Source organism: Dysidea avara, chromosome 2 (genome assembly GCF_963678975.1).
Source record: "Dysidea avara chromosome 2, odDysAvar1.4, whole genome shotgun sequence".
NCBI classification, from domain to species: Eukaryota; Metazoa; Porifera; class Demospongiae; order Dictyoceratida; family Dysideidae; genus Dysidea; species Dysidea avara.
The window spans coordinates 35667519-35690461 of NC_089273.1; the positions used below are offsets into that span (position 1 = coordinate 35667519).

At 38.9% G+C, this 22943-nt stretch overlaps 2 protein-coding genes across 2 annotated transcripts; both read right to left on the reverse strand.

Moving 5' to 3' along the window:
- Positions 1–7566: 7566 nt before the first annotated feature.
- On the reverse strand, positions 7567–8721 carry LOC136248046 (uncharacterized). Its single transcript, XM_066039861.1, has one exon. The coding sequence runs from the start codon at positions 8719–8721 to the stop codon at positions 7567–7569; it is 1155 nt and encodes a 384-aa protein (XP_065895933.1).
- Positions 8722–12845: 4124 nt separating this feature from the next.
- LOC136244556 (uncharacterized) lies at positions 12846–14714 on the reverse strand. The gene has a single exon (XM_066036130.1). It carries the CDS (start codon positions 14649–14651, stop codon positions 12951–12953), a length of 1701 nt encoding a protein of 566 aa, XP_065892202.1. The 5' UTR covers positions 14652–14714; the 3' UTR covers positions 12846–12950.
- Between the last annotated feature and the right edge of the window lie 8229 nt (positions 14715–22943).

The following is a 22943-nucleotide window of genomic DNA, read 5'->3' on the forward strand; positions in this document are numbered from 1 at the left end:
AGCTAGAAAATTTTGATATTCTAGAAAGTTTTGAGATTCTAAAACATTTTAGGCTACCTTAAATACTGAGCACTTAACTAATCTGTGGCAATGGCTCAAATCTTACTTAAAGTACCAATCTCAGTGTATCAAAATGCTGTGCAATGCTCTCTCAGGAGTACCACAGTTAGAAATTGATTTTTTATACATAATGTCACTGAAATTAATTAATAATCACAAACATGTTTATTTAACTGCACTCAGAGTAGTTGTCAAGTATATTTCACAATATTTTTGTAAAATTATATTAGTTACGAGAGCCTTGGTTTTGTGCAATAAATCGCGTTTCGCATTTATTTATTTATTATTATTGATTAGCAAAACCCATTGGGTAAATCGCTAATGTACAAAAACAAAATTTTAATGTCTATGCATTTTGCAAACGGTTTTTGAAAGTAAGTAAGTCTATATTGTCAAGATCTTCCATATCTAAATTGTTCCAGTCTGGTATTGATCTTGGTATAAGAAAGAGTTACTATATCGATTTGTTCTGGCATACAACTGTAATAGCTTCAAGGGATGGTTTGCCCTGGTACTTGTTGCAGGAGATAACACTGGCAGATACTGATTTGGAACATAAATTAATTTGTTTACAAACTTAAACAACAGCATCAGACGTGCCTGTTTCCTACGATCTTCCAGTGTTGGCCATTTTAATTCCACTAACATTTCAGCTATACTGTCCCTATGATTCCTTCTCCAAGGTCTATTTAACACGAAACGTGCAGCACGATGTTGTATCATCTCTAACTTGTGAATGAGTGATTGTTGATGTGGATCCCAGATAGAAGAGCAGTATTCAATAGATGGCAAGACGATCTGTTTATATGCATGTTCTTTTAAGTGAGGTGGACAATGGTGGAGAGTTCTTCGCAAAAATCCCAGTAGACGATTAGCTTTATTGCACACTGAATTTATGTGAGGGGTCCATGACAACTTGTTATCTAAAAGTACTCCCAAATAGTGATGTCTCTTAACAACTTCTAAGGGGATTTTGTGCATTGTATAGGAGAACTCACTAGCAGAATGTAGTGTATAGGAGAACTCACTAGCAGAATGTCGCATTCCGTAACTGATTAAAGTGTTCGTAATCTAGCCTTCGCTGGAAGTTTTTACTTGTACTGAGTAATCATTTCAATAATTCAACACACTTAAAGGTGCTTATGTGCACGAAACTGCAGTATTTGTTGGATCGCGGAGGAATTTTTGCTAAATCATGCAGGCGAGGCTGGTCTCAGCCAGATGGTCAACAAACTTCAATCCACACCATATTCTGCACACAGGTACTTGACTTGGAGGTGATCACTGCAGTAAATGCTACAGCATTTCCTGCAAGTCTGCTGTGCTCCAGATCACGAAACGTCTTTTTTTTAGCCGATCAGCGATGCGCGCGACGCCACTACCAAATATTAATTAATTATATTAAACTACCTATACTCCAAAGTAAGAGTGGACAACCTCTCAAAGTTTGAGAGAGAGTTTTGGCCCAAAAGAATAACATTGTAAATTACGACGGCGAAAAATCGATCGAATTCAAGGTATTTTACGTTATTTTCACTAGAAGACATGGATGAAAGTTGCTGCCACTCTAGTGTTTTCTTGATTAGACCTATCAATACTCATGACTATAGTTTGTAAGTCGACTTGAAGATATGGATTTTTTGGTTTGCGGACCCTATCTTTATCCATAGGTAGGGTCCGGAACGTGAAAAATGAAGTAGCAAGAAACAAATCCCCGACTATCGTAGTATGTTACCCTTAGTGCCCCATCACTAATACCACTCTTGGTTTGGAACTGAGTTCCCTTGTTGGAGAGATACGCGGATTTTAATATCTCACGTGATTGATCTTTATCTCGTGCGCTCCAAAGAAGACGTCCAGAACTCCCAGATTCTGAGTGTGATATCAAGTGTTGTTGGCCTACCAAACCATGCATAGAAGTGAGTAAAATTCTGCCTGTGTTTTCCACGGAGGCTGACTTTCTGCGGATGGGTCCAGACAATTTTTCGTTCGAGGTGCTCTACCAGCCAAGAGAAGAGAAGCCAATCCTATCACACAAGATGGTAATGAAGTTGGATGTATAAGTATTCTACACACCAAGTTTGAAAGAGCTGCGACCTTTGTAACCATCTGGCTGGCAGAGATGAAATTTTCAGTGCAATGATTTTCAATGATTTTGGTGGGTTGCCTCCTTCCTACTGTTACAAACTGCCTTCCTAGGAGCTTTAAATCAGGGTAAGATCCAGAAGAACATCTGAGGTTTCTAAGAAGTGGTCAAATCTTTGACTTGTAAAGTTAAAAGGCCATTGCAAGCTACTACTCTAATAAAACATTCACTCTATTAGAACAACCATGTATAGTCACTACATTTGCCATCTACTATTGGTTGTGCCAATTGAACAGCTGTAGATAAGTTGTTTAGCTAATAAAAGTTGCACAGTCATTATAATATTATTGTATAAATAATATAGAATATAGATACAGATCAAAAACCTTGTGTATCGGTATGTCAATAATCCTGCATAACCTAGCTAGCTAGCAACTTCTTCAATGTTTAGGGCAAAGGCTATAGCTTTAAATCATACTGAAGAACACAATTATGTATAAGTTGCAATGTTTGAGGTGCATATTGTGCACTTTGACATCCTCATGCAATTTGGTTGGGTGTTTTATGTACAAGTAAAGTAGTCCTCCAGGGATGGCATCCCAGACATCCTGCAATGTACATGATGATAGAATCGCTGCTAGTTTTCACTACTTGTTGACATGTGTAGTTACATTTTTATCCAAACGCTATAATTGTAGGAGTACATCTAGCTATAGTTTCATTTGAAACAATGTGGTATATACTTTAAAAACAATTTCCATTTTGTCATTAACACTCTCAATCAAGGTGTTAAAGCATAAAAGTGTTCTAGGATGGAATCCCAGTCCCCTGCCATGTAGTTGATCTCATGCTAGGATCAGCAGTGTTGCACTTCCCTGCGTTCTAGTTGCACACTCATCATCTCACTCACATTACTTTGAAAAGCAGTCACCAAAGCTGAATCATCCATGATAGCTGTCAATCCAATGATAGTTCATGGAATGATTGGCAGTATGATTTTAATGCAGGAATAGCAAGGGCAGACATTATTTAAGGGGGGGGGGGGGGTTGGGGTCTAGATTGATGATGCCATGGTCTAGCTGTAAGTTGAATACCAAAAAGGTCACTTCCTGCTGACAATAGTTGCCCTCCACCAACTAGACTATATCTCCTTATTTATAACTACATACGTATACGTAGCTTGCTACACTGCTCCTCTAAGAATACTGTGACTGCTTTATTAGAGTATATACTTCAATCTTGACTGCTCTATTATAGTATCTAAATTATTGATGTTATTTAGCTGGGCTCTCCATCACAGCTACAGGGGGGTTAAGCCCCCATAATTTTTTCACGGGGGTTGCAGCCCCCTTCTCTGCTGCCCCTGAGGAATAGACTGTTTTACCATAAAGTTGTGTTAACAACTTTCAAGTGTAGCACAATAAGCACATGCTAAATTGATAATTATGAGCATAAGTAAGCACGTTTATCACTGCAATGACTCCTTCATAATTAACTCTATAATAATTATCTATATTCACTAGTTGTATTGTGCTCAATAAGTAGACAAACTGCCAGGTCTTTCATTTCTTATTCCAGCTCCTGCATACATTTCCCACATCCTATTAAGCTATATAGTGAGGTGTACCACATACTTGTACATTAACCTACCCACATGCTGTAGGTCACTTCAAGAACAATTGTGTGATTAGTCTATTACATTACACACACATGTAGTTTACAGTAACCAAATCATACATGTGCATGACCATATGCTTAAATACTGTAAATTAAATTACGTCACATAAATTCAATCATCAGTTTCTCATCCATCAATACTCAAAATATTGCACAAGCTTATAGCCAATTATTTCTTTACAAACTAGTTGGCTGAATTGATACCCCAAATGATTTGTAATGCTACGTTTTAGTCTGCTCTAGCCATGCATTTATTAACTCCGATGACAGCTTCATACAGCTGCACTCAACAATCAATGGAACAAACAATCATTGATATGGTAAGGGAAACAATGACATAGGCAGAGATGTAAAATTAATAGATCTAGATGAACAGAAATTTGGTTTTATAAAGCAAATAACATTGCAGATTGATGAGTATTTTCAAGATAAGTTTGTTATTTTGAACGGGTGTTGTTACACAGAGCAGTCCAATGCATATGGGCCTGTGACAAGCAGAAATCAATACAACAGGATAAATGTATTCTTTGGACAATAAAATTCACTAATATGTTCAAGGAATTATTCAACTATGCACATCTCCTTACAAAGTACTTGCAATTAGGCCTGTGCCAAATATGCCAGCATAATAAAAAGCATAATAGGCTGGAGTGCTATGCCAGCACAATGCTAGCATATTAGGTGGATATTTCAAATTATGGAGCTTAATTCCATGAAAATAGATTGATACTCTCCAATAGAGTAGTCAGTACATGGATGCTGCAAGCTGAGCACTCAAATGCATTGTAGATTGATACTCTCTAATAGAACAGTCACTTTTAGTGAAATACTCTAATAGAGCATTCACTGATTAAAATGTTCAAAGATAATTGTCAGAATTGTTGCTAACCTAAGAGCATAATCCAAGCATAATGGGAACATCTGATGAGCATAATAGGTGAAAATTTAGGGAAATTCCTGAAAGCATTTTGGGCAAAATTTGAGCATATTTGACTCAGGCCTACTTGCAATTGAATACAAAAAGTTCTTTAATTAGCCCATACAGATGTAGATTCCATCTGGATACATGCCCCAGGGCTCTGAGACAGTACTTTGGGTGTCACTTTAAAAATTAAGCAGCTACTAACAGTTTGTGATTGCTCTATTAGAATGATTAAGAGCATGTTGATCTTTTGCTACAAGAATTGACCACCAAAACTGGGGGACCATGGCTTGTGGTTCCCTGCCCTATTTTCACTACCTATGCAAAACATGATAAAAGGACACTGCAAAAACGTGTGTAATCTATTGGTCTACCACAACTATAAAGTAATAAACTACTCTAATAGAACACATTGACAGATAAAACTGTGAAGCCTTACCTCTACCTTAGTCACGAATCAATAATTTCACAAACTCATAGGCCATATACACAGTAGCATTAGGGTGTTATGGCTATACCTACATTACTGAGTTGTTATTTGTTTAGGCAGTTGCACAAGATACATTATTATTGTTGTTAATTTTCGTATAGAAAAACAGGTATGTAAAATGTGAGATTAATGAGCTGGTCCTCCAATAAAGTGCTCCAGCTGATGCAAAATGATTACTTAATAACAAATGAATGGAATTCAAATACTATTATACTCTCCAGCATCCTGGACACTGCATTGCTTGCATCACCATAAGGTTAAAATATCAAGATTTAAATGTCCATAAAATGCACACTTGCCAAGCAATTTATACAGCTGTTCAATTGACACAACCAAAAGCAGATGGTAAATGTAGTGACTACATGGTTGTTCTAATAGAATACTGAATGTTCTATTAGAGTAGTAGCTTCCAATGACCTTTTAACTTCAAAAGTCAAGGATTTGACCACTTCTTAGAAACCTCAGATGTTCTTCTGGATCTTACCCTGATTTAAAGCTCCTATGGAAGACAGTTTGTAACAGTAGGAAGGAGGCAACCCACCAAAATCATAGAAAATCATTGCACTGAAAATTTCATCTCTGCCAGCCAGATGGTTACAAAGGTCGCAGCTCTTTCAAACTTGGTGTGTAGAATACTTATACATCCAACTTCATTACCATCTTGTGTGATAGGATTGGCTTCTCTTCTCTTGGCTGGTAGAGCATCTCGAACGAAAAATTGTCTGGACCCATCCGCAGAAAGTCAGCCTCCGTGGAAAACACAGGCAGAATTTTACTCACTTCTATGCATGGTTTGGTAGGCCAACAACACTTGATATCACACTCAGAATCTGGGAGCTCTGGACGTCTTCTTTGGAGCGCACGAAATAAAGATCAATCACGTGAGATATTAAAATCCGCGTGTCTCTCCAACAAGGGAACTCAGTTCCAAACCAAGGGTGGTATTAGTGATGGGGCACTAAGGGTAACATACTACGATAGTCGGGGATTTGTTTCTTGCAGCTTCATTTTTCACGTTGCGGACCCTACGCATAGGATCCTAGAAAGTGACATCTGGGTGGCCTGCGGATCAAGTCACGATGGGGTTGGCTTTTTTACACCCCTTCTAGGTATTTGTCCCGTTTCACTTTAGGATATTTAGCTCAAAGATTTTCGCTTAGGCTCCTAGGCTATGGGTAAACACCTCGAACAGGCTCTGCCTTCTGTGTACACCCTCCAGTGCCTAACTGGTAAAGTAGATAATAACAAAAAAATAATAACATAACATTATCTCAAAGTACCCCGTGGAACCAAATGGACATTAGTTTATTTATTCAAGTGCTGAAGGTCTGTAAGATATATTAGCAGACATTTAATCCCTAATTTACTCATTGTTATAGGAATTTAATGTCCAATAGTATCAGGCCCGTAACCAGGATTTGTGAAAGGGGGGTTCTACTTTCACGCGGTAGGTGTTTACAGCAGTGGGGGTCTGGGGGCACAGCCCCCAGCCGCTGACAACATTTTAATATTTCACTTCTCCTAACTGACCTAAAATTGATAGTACACAAAAATGACTCCAAAGAGTAGTTGTAAGTGTATAATTCTGACTAATCCCTTGAAATCTGACATTTACTTTGAAGTTAATCTCAACTTCAGTATGTGCAGCAACTGCATAGGTTAATTTTAGTATATAGCCATATATAACTATAGATAACTAGTTTACAGAACCCTATGCATGCCTGCCCATATACACCACTGCACATCAGTGAAAGAGCTAGGACTTTGCAAATAATCATGCAAATAGTGCTTACTGTGAACTTCCTTGCTATATAGTTAGCTGGCCAGCACTATCCCAATAATTATTACGTGCACATAAGTATACAAAGCAATAACTACCATTTGTTGCCTAGCAACTATATAAAACACAGCTACATCAATACAATTCATTAAGGAGCTACAAATTAATAATTTGGCACTTTACTAATATTAATCCCATGATTAGCCATGACTACACATCTGAAAAACAGGTATAGCATGCAGTGTTCAGATAGGCACATTATAGAAGAAGTTCAGCTTGGTGTTGTTTAAAAGTTTTAATTATGCATGATTAGAGTATTTGAATGACTTTTGTTAGAGCATTTTAGTGACTGTTGTATTAGAGTATTTTAGAGAACCATCACTAATAATTGATGAGAAAACATGCATGATTACAAACAAATTATATATTATGTGTCCTCGGACAACATGCGACCACATGTCTGACCAACAGTGGACAGCAGTGGGCATGGCAAGGAAAAAAATTATAAATTTAAGTACAAAACTAAAGTTACAGCTTAAATTATATACAGATTAAAAACAGTCCGGGTTGATTGTCCATTCTTTAGAGTTCCTACCATAAAATATTCTCTGTGAAGCAGAAATTGAGGCACTGGCCATCTTGAGCAAAAGATTTCTAGCACTTCCTTTGGAAAATAGGGATACTTGCTGGGTGAAATTTATCACATCCTTAATTGCAGCAATAGAACTAGGTTGAAAATGGCCCAAAACACTGACTTCCACAGTTCTGTAGCAGTGAGGAATCTTCAAACGATCCAATTCAGCCAAAAGCTGTACATACTCAGGTTTATAAAGTTTGCGGTTGTGTGCAGACTCCAAATGATGTATTGAGTCCAATGGACATGTAAGCTCTATAATGCCCATCGATGCAGAGTGTCTGCTATAGATGACAACATCGGGTCTGTAAGGAGTGACTAAGACATTGGAGGGGATGGTTTCAGGAGGAGAGTCATTAAAACGATGTCCCTGCAGGTCCGCATAGACACTGACCATCTGGCAATCAGAAAAGAGAGTAATCAACTGAGAAATTAAAGTGAACAGTACTTGATTATGTCTATAGGTGTACCTTTGTTGGGATAGTGCTACTGGGCAACCACCTAAAATATGAGTGGTAGTTGGCTGGTTAGAGTCACAAAGGGTACACTTGGCACCACACTGTATGTGCCAGCGACGCAGGTTAACAGCAGTAGGCAGAGTGTCCGAGGATGCTCTCAACAAGAAAGAAAGTTGCCCAGGGTGAAATCCAGTCATTAACTTATTCCATGTTCTACAGCTAGTTTCTAACCTAGCAGAATCCAAAAATTTGCATTGCACAGTGAGTTGATTGAGATGGACTTCACTGTCAGAAGTAATTTTACTAGTCAAATCATCCTTAGCTCTCTTGTAAAGAGACCGTGCTGATGGCATATCGGACAATTGGCTTTGGGCAGCTGACAATATGGAATAATCTTGATCCTGGAACTGCAGAAAATCATTACCAAGATGGAGATGCAAGCCCAATTCCTGCAGCTGAGGATCAGATGATGCACAGATACATGAAAGCAAACTAAGTTTTGCCTCTCCTGACACACAAGAGACACTGGGGCAACAAATTCCCGGATAGTATAGGATTACCCGAGTAGCATTCCTTGGAAGCTGTAACCATTTCTTAAGATGACGAGTGACCATAGATTCGAGTTGTTTAATAGTATGGTTAGTGATTGCATCAACACATAGATGGAATCTTAACAGTGACAAGATTTAATTCCTATAAATCCAGAGCTTATACTCTCCCCTAACAGGAAGAGAATCAGTAGCTGTTAGTAAACCAGACAGACGAGAAGTCATATTCTTGTTTGCAATAGAATTGGTAGCTTACAAAGACACATCAATTAGTTTTCCCAGAAATTTTGTGCCACCCTCAGTAATCAATTTTGTGGTCCCACCTGATAACGGAATTCTCTGTGACAAATGTTTAGAGCCATCAAATAGAAATGAAATGCACTTTGAAGGCTTAAGTGTTAGATCCAAGTCTGCAGCTTTCTTGTCAATCTCTTGGAGCACAGAAGAATGGGTTTCCAAATTGGTGGAAATCAAGGTAGCATCATCGGCATAACCCTTCACTGAATGGGCAATTGAATCGACAAATTTTGGAGAAGATTTCCAACTGGATTTAACAGTGGCAGGTTTATCAGTAAGAGGCACAAACCTCTTTGCCCTCTTACCACAAGGTTTCCAGTCCACCTGGTGGAGGTCAACTTCTTCAAATACCATTGTATCTTGAAACACAAGTTTACAGAAACCATTAAACAGATACTTGTCAATACGAGCTTTATACCAACCAGGTTCTTCATCACCACTCTCGGACCATTTAATGTATACAAAAGAACCAACAGGTGGTAGGCTATCACAATTAGGCACAGGAAGTTGAAATGTGTAGCCACATGGATTATTCAAAGAGTCTGCCAACTGTAGAAGTGGATTAAATACCAACAAAAATATCATAGGGGAGAGAGTATCTCCTTGAAATACTCCTCGTTGAAATGGTATCATAGCTGTCTCCCAGTGATCACTTGTAATTGTGACTGACAACTGTGAATAAAATGAAAAAACATAATTGAAAAAGGAGGAAGACACTTTGACTGCCCTTAACATGTCAAAAATAAGATGGTGTGAAACAGAGCCGAAAGCATTCTTGAAGTCAATAAAAGTTACCATCAAAGGCTTTTTGTTTGACAGAGCATCTTGCATAATTGCTGATAAAGAGTAAATGTGTTCAAATACACCCGGCATGCCTGATACAAATCCTTTCTGTATGGTAGTATCCAAAACTCCATTTACTTTCAAATACGACTCTAACCACCTACTAAGAATTTTGTGAAACAGTTTCCCAACCACCGATGTAAGGGCAATTGGACGAAAGTTTAAAGGGTCATGTCGATCTCCAGTTTTATATATCAGTTTAATACGAGCCTGGCCCCAACTTCCAGGAGCAGTTCCAGCATTCAGTATCTTATTAAATAATGTAGCCAAAAAGTGATGGGTGCATGGTAAATGAAATAAATGGTAATAAGTAAGCCCATCAGGACCAGGAGCTGATTTCATGGAACAATGACGAAGGCAGGACTTGATCAATGAAGGAGTAATACTTCCAGTGTTAAACAGTGAAGTATCATAGTCAGGAATTGTATCCGTAACCCAAGTGGGAAGATGGTTGCCATAGCTCAACAACTCATCAGAGTAAGTTTGCTTACTGAGGGTGGCACAAAATTTCTGGGAAAACTAATTGATGTGTCTTTGTCAGCTACCAAATCTATTGCAAACAAGAATATGACTTCTCGTCTGTCTGGTTTACTAACAGCTACTGATTCTCTTCCTGTTAGGGGAGAGTATAAGCTCTGGATTTATAGGAATTAAATCTTGTCACTGTTAAGATTCCATCTATGTGTTGATGCAATCACTAACCATACTATTAAACGACTCGAATCTATGGTCACTCGTCATCTTAAGAAATGGTTACAGCTTCCAAGGAATGCTACTCGGGTAATCCTATACTATCCGGGAATTTGTTGCCCCAGTGTCTCTTGTGTGTCAAGAGAGGCAAAACTTAGTCTGCTTTCATGTATCTGTGCATCATCTGATCCTCAGCTGCAGGAATTGGGCTTGCATCTCCATCTTGGTAATGATTTTCTGCAGTTCCAGAATCAAGATTATTCCATATTGTCGGCTGCCCAAAGCCAATTGTCCGATATGCAATCAGCACGGTCTCTTTACAAGAGAGCTAAGGATGATTTGACTAGTAAAATTACTTCTGACAGTGAAGCCCATCTCAATCAACTCACTGTGCAATGCAAATTTTTGGATTCTGCTAGGTTAGAAACTAGCTGCAGAACATGGAATAAGTTAATGACTGGATTTCACCCTGGGCAACTTTCTTTCTTGTTGAGAGCATCCTCGGACACTCTGCCTACTGCTGTTAACCTGCGTCGCTGGCACATACAGTGTGGTGCCAAGTGTACCCTTTCTGACTCTAACCGGCCAACTACCGCTCATATTTTAGGTGGTTGCCCAGTAGCACTATCCCAACAAAGGTACACCTATAGACATAATCAAGTACTGTTCACTTTAATTTCTCAGTTAATTACTCTCTTTTCTGATTGCCAGCTAGATGGTCAGTGTCTATGTGGACCTGCAGGGACATCGTTTTAATGACTCTCCTCCTGAAACCATCCCCTCCAATGTCTTAGTCACTCCTTACAGACCCGATGTTGTCATCTATAGCAGACACTCTGCATCGATGGGCATTATAGAGCTTACATGTCCATTGGACTCAATACATCATTTGGAGTCTGCACACAACCGCAAACTTTATAAACCTGAGTATGTACTCGACTCTCTATACAAAAGTTTAGGAAACACATAATTAATTAAAACCCAAAACACCATAAAAAAAACCCAATTCCTCAACGAAATTGGTAAATATAACTATAAAAATCTAACTGTGGCATGTACAGCTTTTGGCTGAATTGGATCGTTTGAAGACTCCTCACTGCTACAGAACTGTGGAAGTCAGTGTTTTGGGCCATTTTCAACCTAGTTCTATTGCTGCAATTAAGGATGTGATAAATTTCTATTAGAGTATATCGATCCTTTTAGCGAATTTTCATCCCCACCCAGATCTTAGCTGTGTAGAGGTGGGGCTTAGCTCCACTTTAGTTAACACCTCAGAGCAGCCTACATTGCGCTACGTATAGTCCCTCTCTACCTTTCGGACGCCCACGTCTTATACGCCAGCTTATAAAACTTTTTTTAAAAATCAGTGGTAATCCTGGAAGAGGGTTCGTCCGAACCACTCGAACCCCCCCTGGTTACGGGCCTGCCTGAGCTGTTGCTTCAAGCCACTAAATGGATATAACCATTAACAGTAATGAAATAATGTGCTGTGGTGGATACCCAGTATGCAAATTCATAGAGTAGATTACTGTGCTACAGATCAGTGAAGAGCTTTTACCCAATATGCTTCACACATCACTGTGCCAATCGTGAACACTTGGCACTTTTAAACACACACGCACATTAGGGTATAAAGCTGCAGCTACCACCAGGATCAGGTAACACAGTAAAGGAGGACACATGTGCATAGATTAATTGCATTCCATCTTAAGAGCCTCTGAGAGTAAAACACTCTTAACTTGCTGCATATTCCTGACATGCAGACACTAGTAGAGTTTTCGTGTGCACATGTAGCTGCTAATAGGTGACCAGAAACTCATTTACAGCAGAACAAAGAAATACAGCAGGTAGTATTCAACTAAAAGCATTATTTTAAAAGTAGGTCTACAAAACATTTGAATATCATAGTTATGTGCAATTCTTCAACCACCAACCTTCTCTGATGTCATTACTCATGCAGTTATTAGCAAATAGCCAACTTCAGAAGAACTTCACTCCTCATGAAAGTCCATGCACATTGCCAGCTACTAGCTACATATCAATGATGATCACATCTAGATCTATACGGTTGGTCCCATAATGTTATTTAGGACTATAGGTCTCCAAATCTCTAGTAAATCTGTAAACTATTTTGGTCAAAATGACTAATCAAAAGATTTTGATATTTTGATGCGAATTGGAGTGGCCTTATGCAACATCTAATTTATGGTTCCTTTGTGTTGTGTGACTTCTTAAACAGCTTCCCAAGTCTTTGGTGAATCTGAATATACTATAGAATCACTCAAATTGTATCTGTTGCCAGAAGCCAACCCATTTAGAAAACCATAAACCATACTCTAGCAATATTAATCATTCACACTTTCAACAATAAATTAATATTCAAAATCTAATAACATGCCACTAGAATGAAACTGCATGTGTGACTACTGTTCATCATAACAATAATTATATATAGTCTACAGTGTTCAGTATTTAATACGGTTGAAGGCTTTGCTCTTTGCCCTCTCATCTCGCATGGCAGGCATAAGCCCTTTCTCAAACACAATACTCATCAGTGAGTCAACATTTTCAACATTTGGGTACTGGCGCAAAGCCCATTTTATGTAAACAAGGAATTCTTTCCAGTCAACATAATTATCCTTATCTATGTCAAGTGCACGAAGAGCCTTTTTCGTGGTCACACATCGGTAGCACCCAAAATACGGCTGCATAAAACCATGGTAGAAATTATCAAACTGCAAGCAGCCATCATTTTGTTCCTTATCTCTCTTGTCCCATCTGTCCCACTCTTCCCGTATCTCATCAATGAGTTGTTTGTGGTATGATGACTTGACTTCTACTTGAGCAATTGCATCAGCCATTTTTTCTGTAAGCTTTCCTCCAGAGCGATCAAACAAGATAGCAAGACCAGCTGCACTGTTGTACTCTTCTTTTCGACCATTGCGAACATCCAAAAGCATTTGTTCTTTCATCTTCATGGCTATTTCTTCAGTGAAATGTGGACTCTTATCATACAAATGCTCCATCCGATCTATAATCATATCTGTTGTCGCAAGTGTAGTTATTCGATTAGGTGCTTCACACCCAAAAAATTTAGCCATGTCAAAATCACCAATACCCAAGAAGCCAAATACTAAATCAGTAGCACGTTCTCCATAAAGCACTTGTTTAGGGTGTGGCTCTCTCCCGGTCGTAATCCTGGTAACTTCTTTGGCAGCATTCCTCAATTCAGTGCAGTTGTAATTCTCCAGGACTTTGGTATTTCCAAGTCGAATTAGGTTCATCATGGTGATGGCTGAACAAGCGTGACCCAAAGCAGCACCTTCTTCACACAGGCTGGCCCACACACCATCTGCACCACCAGTAAGACAGTCAAGCTGTGAGGCTGTCTGGAGATCCCACTTCTGGTGAATGTGCACAAGTATTTTCCCATCATTCCAGCCATTAGCTGCCATGGTCCTCCTCATGCTGGCTGTCCACGCTTCTAATTCTTCTGGTAGGTATTCCCCAAAGGGATCTTCAAAGCAAAGAGCAAATGGTCGGTGCTCAACAGGAAGCTTGGAAAGGAAACGGACCACATACAGTAGGCGATCAGGAGCAACAGTCATGCAAAACGGAAGGTCACGAAAGTTGAATAAGATCCGCGCATCCTTGGTAATGTTATCGTACGTCCACTTCATCCACTTATAGATCATTTGGCACATGTCGTCGACGGTAAACTTCGTATCCCACTCAACATCCTCATTAGCCAGGTCCATTTCGAAAAACGTGTTCGGTATGCTTAAGTCACGGTTCTTTTGCAGGGATACAGGAATTGTCTCTGTGTCGTAGCGACCATCTTTGACTCCTTCGGTAACTTCTGAAAAGGAGTAAAAGTTTGAGAAATCTTCGCCTTTATCCTTGAGATACTTTACAAAGTCGTCGTCTACGCGGGTCATGTGCGAAAATGAAGCAATGACTATATGCTTGATGCCGACTTTCCGTACTTGCTCCATGATTTGGATTTTGTTTTCCAAAGTGTGGCTACGCAGCTGGCCTACCGTGCTCTCGCGGATAGAATTGTCCAGCACAAAGAAGTCCAAGTTCTGCAGCTTTTCGCGCTTTTGAACTTTAACATCCCTTATGTCCTTTTGGACGCGAGCAACCTCAGCTTTGATTTCATCCATCGCTCCGTCGGATTTCTGCAATTAAAATGCGGCCACACTATGTACTTTAGTAAGCCAAAAGCCAACAATTTTTCAGTAGTGTCAAACACTGCAGCACTTCGCCCGGTATTTAAACCCTATCCAGGTGGGCGAGCGAACAATCAAATAACAAAACACGAAAAATTATAGTCCGTAATGTTCCGTAAAATTTTCGCTGAATTTCTCTTCTAGCATTATTAAGTACATGATCATGAGCCTTACTATATGAGTAAATATAGCTACTGTGAACTACGGTACATATAGATAGAACCTCAAATTGATGCATGTCAAATAGTACAGCGTGATACAATTTATAAGTTTAGTACTATGTGATGTATACAATAATTAAGTTTATTACATATAGGATTTTCTTTAAGGCTGTTGCTATTGTTCCGGCAGTCACGTGAATAAAAATAAAACTTAAGGTCCTTAAACGGAAAAAAGGAAAACACAAAATACCTTGAGCGGGAATCGAACCTGGGACCTCCAGTGCTTGAGCCCAGAGTCCTACCCATTGTGCTACGTGGCTCCCAGCTACCCAACTCCCTTAGTTTCTACCTTATATGTCTCCGAGTGGAGTAACTTCTATATAAAAGATATTGAAGGTGAAGAAGAAACTAAAGCTGAAGCCGACCCTAATCCTAACACTAGAACTACTTTTCGCATCCCCTAAAGTTGAATGCTCGGGGCAACCTACTAGACGAGTTCCCTAAAGTTGAATGCTCGGGGCAACCTACTAGACGTGTGCCCTAAAGTCGAATACTCGGGGCATAGCATACAGCTAGTGTGCTTGATATTGAGAAATCCAGTGGACTGCCGGAACAATAGCACTGACAAAATGTTTCAGGCTGCCGGAACAATAGCAACTTCGTTTCTTTAATTCGCTCGGTTGCTTTGTGTTTGTGTGGTTGCCGCTCCTCCCCTGGACACCAGCCTGACCACTCAATAATTGACCTAGCTATTCATGAGGGGCATCTCCATCCTTAGTTTGGACATTTATGACTGGATCTGCGAAAACCCGACACAATAGCGCAAGCCTAAATTTCCGTATAAAGTATTAAATACAATTTTAGGTGAAATACTTGCGTACACTGTTAAAAATAAAGAGTAACCACCACTCTGAGAGTTCCCAGTGTAGGGAGGATTTAACACCCCATGGAGAGTAACCAACACTCTGAAGAGAATAACCATTACTCTGAAGAGTAAGTGACACCACCTTCAGAGCATGTGTTACTCCCCAGGTACTCCTTTGGAGTAATGGTTACTCTCCAGGGGTGTTAAATCCTCCCTACGCTGGGAACTCCTTGAGAGTTGTGGTTACTCTTCATTTTAACAGTGTATTATTGAAAAAATCCTTAAACTTTTTGAGCGCTTCTTTTAGTGAAGGAGATGGCTAACAGTAAAACCCTGGATATCATCTTATTCGCCTGCTCAAGAGAAGTTGGAAAATACTTGTTTCGTTACAGTATTATTTATTATTATTATTTATTACAGGTAATTTATAAGGCTAAACAGTCTGTCACACCTGATCAACAGGTAAAAAATACAAGTAGACTGATACATACATTTATACATAGTGTTAGATGAATACTGGTCAATCAATTTCTTAAAATCATCAACTGATGCTGTACATACTACTTCTTGGGGTAAATTATTCCATGGTTCAACAACTCTTCTTGTAAAAAAAAATATTTCCTGGCACCTGTTCTTGAAAAATATTTATATAGCTTAAATGTATGACCTCTGGTATGGGTAATGGGTGAAATAGAACCAAGGATACGGAAGTTATGAGCGTATCGTACGCGATCGATTTTTCTTCACCAATTCCGCCTTTGTATACAGTTAAGAAGGGTGAGTAAAGGAAAACCTACCCAGTAATTGATTCCCCTGTTCATGGCGAACACGATTGTGAAATTGTAGCTCCGTACATCAATTCGTTGATAAGTTACAACCGTTTTTGTAGGTACCTGTAATTTATTTTCTCTATACTTGCTGTACAAATTGATTTTTCTGTTGTTGCTACTTTGAAGGGCTGTAACTCCTAAAGCTATTGGCATATGAGGCTGAAACTTTGCCAGAGGGTATACTTGGCTAAGTAGATCATAAATATTTAATAAACAAGAATTTGAAAAATGCGCGATTGTGTTGGGTTTTTGCAGATCCGGTCACATTTTATAATGTTGTCTTTGTTTGTTTGCAATAGCATATTAAAATTACATACTAGGAAAAATGTTTATTACTAAAACTATCTAAATCTGATGTTAAAATACAAATCCATTATTAGACTAGATGAATAAAAATAGGAAATTTTAAATAGGAATAGGAATCACTGAAAAAAGCCACAAAACAAGAAGGGATTGCTGGGGTGGTAATGTAAACCACAAATCCCTATTTTGACTCTGTCATAAATCTTTACTTACATGCTCTGTCATTTTGAGGTGAGTCAAAATAGGGATTTGTTGCATTAGCTACCACTGACAGAGAGTCAAAAATAGGGATTTGTGGTTTACATTACCGCCCCAGCGATCCCTTCTTGTTTTGTGGCTTTTTTCAGTGATCCCTATTCCTATTTTAATAATACCAATTTTTTATTCATCTAGTTTGTGTACCTTTTATTAATTCAGTAATGGATTATGAAGAAGACTGTTGTGAATTGTGTAATTGTGCAATCTGCATAGTAACACCATCAACATTTCAGTACACACATGAAACTGATCAAATTGCAATGTGCATACAGACTGAGAGTCTCCTAATATGAGCTACAATGTACATTACTGGTGCCTTTAATAGCTGTCAAATGCAGTACAAGGATTGTTGTTATACACTTGACAGCATTATACATCAGGGTGAACTCCCTTTAGACTGGAATAGGGCATATGTAACACCAGTATACAAGAAAGGCCCGCGTACTAATCCATCAAACTATAGACCTATATCATTTGCTGCAAGTTGTTGGAACACATCATCTCCTCAGCAATATCTTCTCACTCTATTGACTACAATATCATGTGTACAAATTAACATGGATTTCTTTGATTGATAATGAAAACTGTAGTAAATAGTGTAATTTTGTATTCTGCATAATAATGCTGTCAACGTTTCAGTACAAACATGAAACAGAACAAATTGCAATGTGCATACGGACTGAGAGTCTCCAAATATGAGCTACAATCTACATTACTGGTGCCTTTAATAGCTGTCAAATTCAGTGCAAGGATTGTTGTTATACACTTGACTGCATTATTAGAGTAGCTACATGACTGCTCTATTAGAGTATTTAATCTGGATAACCCGCCCACGTACAATAATCACAGAGCGAAAAAAACCACCTTGCAACAAAGTCATCAGCCCAGATTAAGCTTCCTGGCCTATATTGAGTTTAATAAAGACAGATTCTATTAGCCACAAATAGCGCACACCAAAAAACTTAACTCTGAGCGCGATCTTGTATGGCTTCTCGAGCGTAATGCGTTTTGGCAAGAAGAAACGGCCGGGTTTGAGCTGTTTCCATCCGAAAACGAAATGAAAAATAGGTCATGGACACGCACAATGGTCCATTCAGCAAGCCTTACTACTTTTTATCCCAGGATTCTCCTTGTAAACTTCGCTATCCCTGTGAAAGAATAATAATAATAATATTATTAATAATAATATTATTATGAATAATAATGCACTTGTCAATTTCATGCCCCACCCCCCCACCCCCGGGCGTCCCCACACCCCTGGTGGGGATTTGACATTGCTTCTCGTCCCCACCCCTGGGGCAATTGACAGTTGTCCAATTCACTGACCGATTTTCGGTAGTTGCATTTCTAAACAATAAAATCGCACTTGCTATAATTTTACTAGCTACAGGGCAGGTTTATTACTAGTCGCATGCATGAAATATGTGCTTAGTCATCCTTGAGGTGTTGTTAAATCCCCTACTATGGGGGTGGGGACATAGTGGGGATTTGACAGCCGATTTTGCCCCAGTAGTGGGGAATTTGACACCACGATTTCTCAAATCCCCTGTATTCCCCCACCCTCCCCGGGGGTGGGGGGGTGGGGCATGAAATTGACAAGTGCATAAGAATAATAATATGAACAAACGGGCATATGCATATTTCAGTTTTTTTTCTGAAATACACATACTGTTTCCTTTTCACTTGATACTTTAGGACCTATACTCATTGCAAAGAACCACCAGAGGGTTGTTTTGAGTTGAAGGATGCTTTTCAAGGTGGTTTTTAGGTGTGCGTTCTATTAGGATTTTTGCAAAAAAAACATGGGCAATCCCTAATATGAACCCACTATCGTGGTTCATGATAGGGAATTCCAGTCTAATTGAGTTTTGGAGAAAAGAGTGGTAGTAGCAGTTTAATATTGTAGGTAGGTTGATGAATCGGACTCATAGGTGGCAGAGGGGGATCCTCAATGGAGGATCCAGGATGGGGCATTTGGGGCAAATGCCCCCCCTCCCTCAGTAGAAGAGCCATAGTTGCTTCTTTTGATAGAAATACTCTAAACTTTGTCATAGTTGTCAGAACAAAATCAATTTATATAAAATTGCATATTATCACCATTTATTGCAAAGTCTAAAGTTAAAACAGCTGTCAAACTGTCACCCAGTACCTTCGTACGTACTAAGCGCCTCTAAAAATAATTATCGTATGGCTGGTGTTTAAGACTTACATAGCCTTGTAAACAGCTTTTAAGACTTCACAACCATCTGCAAAGGACAATCAACCTACTAAAGAGTGATCATTGCTGCTTAAAAATACAGCAACTAACAAGAGAATATGCTCTCCCCAACCGGCACCTACACAACTTAGCCTGTTTGTGCTCCTCCCCTTGCCAGCTCCTGGATCCGCCCCTGATCCTAGTGGGCTTAGCACTGGTGGCATTACTGTCCACTTTTGCTGCTTCGGATTAGGAAGGCTGCTTGACCCGAAGGAGTAAAGGAAGGTGTGCGTACATGCATGCATGACATGTGTTGCTTAGGCTTTGTACAGACCATCTTAGCATAGAGTACTTTGATAACTGGATGGATGGAGTACCATTAGGGGCAGGTTTTCTTGAAAACAAAAAGGGTGAAAAACCTATAAGAGTATTCACTGCAGTAAGGTTTCAATTCATACAATTAGGTGTTATATCAAGCAATTGGTGAATATGACAGTGCGGCTATTAGCTATAAACAAGAGTTCATAATATTATCAATTCTTGCTATAAATAATAGTTCAAATATATCTGCCACAATTTTATGTTCTCTTGTGAGAAACGACCCAGCACAGCTACACCATTATAAGGTCCATGCAATTTTTATTTTGCCTATATTAGTAGCTAAAGTCAGAAAATCTGCAGCACAAGCATATAGCTAAGGCCAGCTGTCTTTTGATGTACCACTTTGGTACCTGTCAAGGAGCTGCATAGATTCAGAGGAAAATATCTTGTTTCGCATATACATGTATTGCATTTGTTACTGCAATGGCACAAAGCACTAGCTAAATGGTTTGTGGTAGGTGGGGTCTATCCCATGGAATGGAATGGTATGATCAGAGCTCTCAATCTGTAGCCTTTGCCAGGAGTGAGACTCAGCAAAGTTCTGCTATCTATCCTGTGCAACCTGATGGAGAGAACAAGTACAACATACATAAAATGTGCCCTTATGTTAATAATGTGTAGTTGTGCACCTATACCTTCTATCTATCCACCTGTTTATGCAGGCTTAGTTGCTATTAAGGTAAGTGTTCCTATTATGGGACACTTAAGGATGATTGAATATTTCTGCACACAGGTAACTCATAGGGACTTAAATTTTGGACCAAAGACTCATCAATTAATCTATTAACTTCAGTCAAAAAGTATCCATATAGCATAATCCAATGATGAGAACTTGTAAGGTTGTCGGTGTACATAATTATGATACAGTGCATAATTGTGACTGGGCTTGCAAAAACAGGGCAAGTGGGCACAAACTACACCCCATCACTTTACAGGTCATATCTCAGTACTGGAACAGAATAGTTGCATTCTGTAACTTTCATCATAAAGCCAATTAAATGTTTACTAAAGCTCAGAATTACACTGCCATAGCATAATGTTACAAAAATTTATGAGTGATGGAAGTTTGAAAAAGCAGGCAAAAATCATGTGCCCACATGCCCTATTTTTGCAGGCCCAGTCATATATGAGACAGAAAAATGTGCAAACTATTTCAATATCCTCTAACATAGAGCAGAAAGCACATAAAGCAATAGAATTTGGACAAGGTATGCACCAATATGTTTCATGCTTTAATGTAGATATTAAAATTTGATGGATATTGCTTGCAAGAGAATAGAATGTCTTTGCATGGCTTCCTGATATGTAAATGTCCATAATTATGAGACAACTGATCATATTATGAGACGGTTCTATTTTCAGACACTGACAGTTACAAATAGCTAGCTTCTAATTTATGTAAAGGTACACTAAAACATTTGTGACCCAGTCTGGGAAAACCAGTCTTATCGCCTATTTAAAAGTATCGAGAAATGTCGGTTTTAAGTATTTAGTGTGTTGTAGCTCGCCAATGGTTGAAGCTATGTGTACCAAATTTTCACACGTTTTACACCAATTCCTTACCTTCAACAGCATCCACTGTACAAGTGACTAACAACTAAGTTTCCCTCCATTTTAGATATATTTTAAACCGAGGTTGACTGTATCAGGCAAACTGCAAAATGGGAAGGCAGGAAAGATTGTGTTCAAAAATTGAATTGGAAGGCATAGGGATGAATTAGGCCAAGTTTTGGGCCATCGAGGTCTCAAAATTGGCTAAAATGAAAGGAAATTCACAGCAGAGGTACTTAATCAGTACCACAGAGCTGTACAGCCACATACAGTCATCCCCAGGCTGACCACAGCTCGATTAAGGCCCCACACCACATGTATGGATCGCCACTGGGCTTGGGAAAAGCAGCCAGCAAATTTAAACCAGACTACTCAAGTCTATATAGCTGATTTTGATTGTGGAATTAGATAGTCTATTCATGTAGCTTTGTGTCCTGGGTGAAAAATCGAATCTGCTGGCATGGCAGGTTTTCTCAGACTGGGTCACATTTACTAATACATCTTTTAATAAAAACAAAGCATATCGACAATCAGTGTAGTACAATTCCAATGCAGAGGTAGATATAACCACTGTATGTGTTTCCTTCATTTCAAATGTTACTGAAACAAGCCGAAACTAACTCCTTAGCTGAGTGATTACTTTTTCTACCTTTTGGATAATAGATAATGTTTCAAACAACATGTTGTGAAGATGAGATGCTACACACGACTGCATTTCATCATGTTTACCAGCTTTTACAGGGTCATCTTTAGCCAGAAAAATTAAGCTTGATATACATGATTTTAAGCTATATCAACATCTTCAATAACTCTCATGATTTATGCACTATTTCGCTAAAAATTTTACATACTTGTGAGAACTGGCATGTCAAAACACATTTGTAGCATGCTACACACACTGAAGTAATTAAGTGCCTAATAGTAATTATAGCTCAAATTATCAAAGTGTCCCATAATATATATGTACTGTCTCGTATTAGGGACACTTACCTTAATTGTATCTGTACACCATCTGCTATGCCACAAACTAGAATTAGTTGAGCACACTGACATATCCATTGAATTCTGGTACTCTCACAGACTGGTAGTGCACTTTTATCCTGTGAAGGCACTGGAATTTCACTATCTTTTAATATGTTAATTCAGCCACAAATAGACGCTTGTTCTCTATTATCGTCTTGTGGTGTATCCATGGCATCACGTGATCATTTTATGACACATGGCCCAGCACAACTCAAATAACACTTGTAGATGCCAGGCAGTCAAAACATTCTGTTACTCTTTTAACATCTCACTCTGTTGCCCCAGCCATTTCTTAATCCAGTGCTCTGATCCATAGATTATTAATCCCAGACACATGCCTGATCCAGCATTATTTCCTCGTTTAAATACCAAGAATCACGTGAGAATGATCACGTGACACAAACTGTGTACAACTACATAACTATCCAAAGATTTACGGGCTTTTTTGGTTCTAATACTGAACGTTTTGTGGAAAGTTAAGCTACATTGCTTGTAGGCGTGAGATTCAATATCTTGGGCGTGAGAGCATGAGATTACACCTCAAATTGTGAGAATCACACCGGAGGCGCGACAATTGAGAGGTATGATAATGATGGACTAAACTACGGAACAGAATGCTTTCTCATATTGAAGCCTGCAGCTTACCATTGCTGAAAC

Excerpts from the sequence above, each read along its gene's own strand:
- LOC136248046 (XM_066039861.1), bottom strand. The coding sequence starts at position 8,721 with ATGGTCACTCGTCATCTTAAGAAATGGTTACAGCTTCCAAGGAATGCT.
- LOC136244556 (XM_066036130.1), bottom strand. The coding sequence starts at position 14,651 with ATGGATGAAATCAAAGCTGAGGTTGCTCGCGTCCAAAAGGACATAAGG.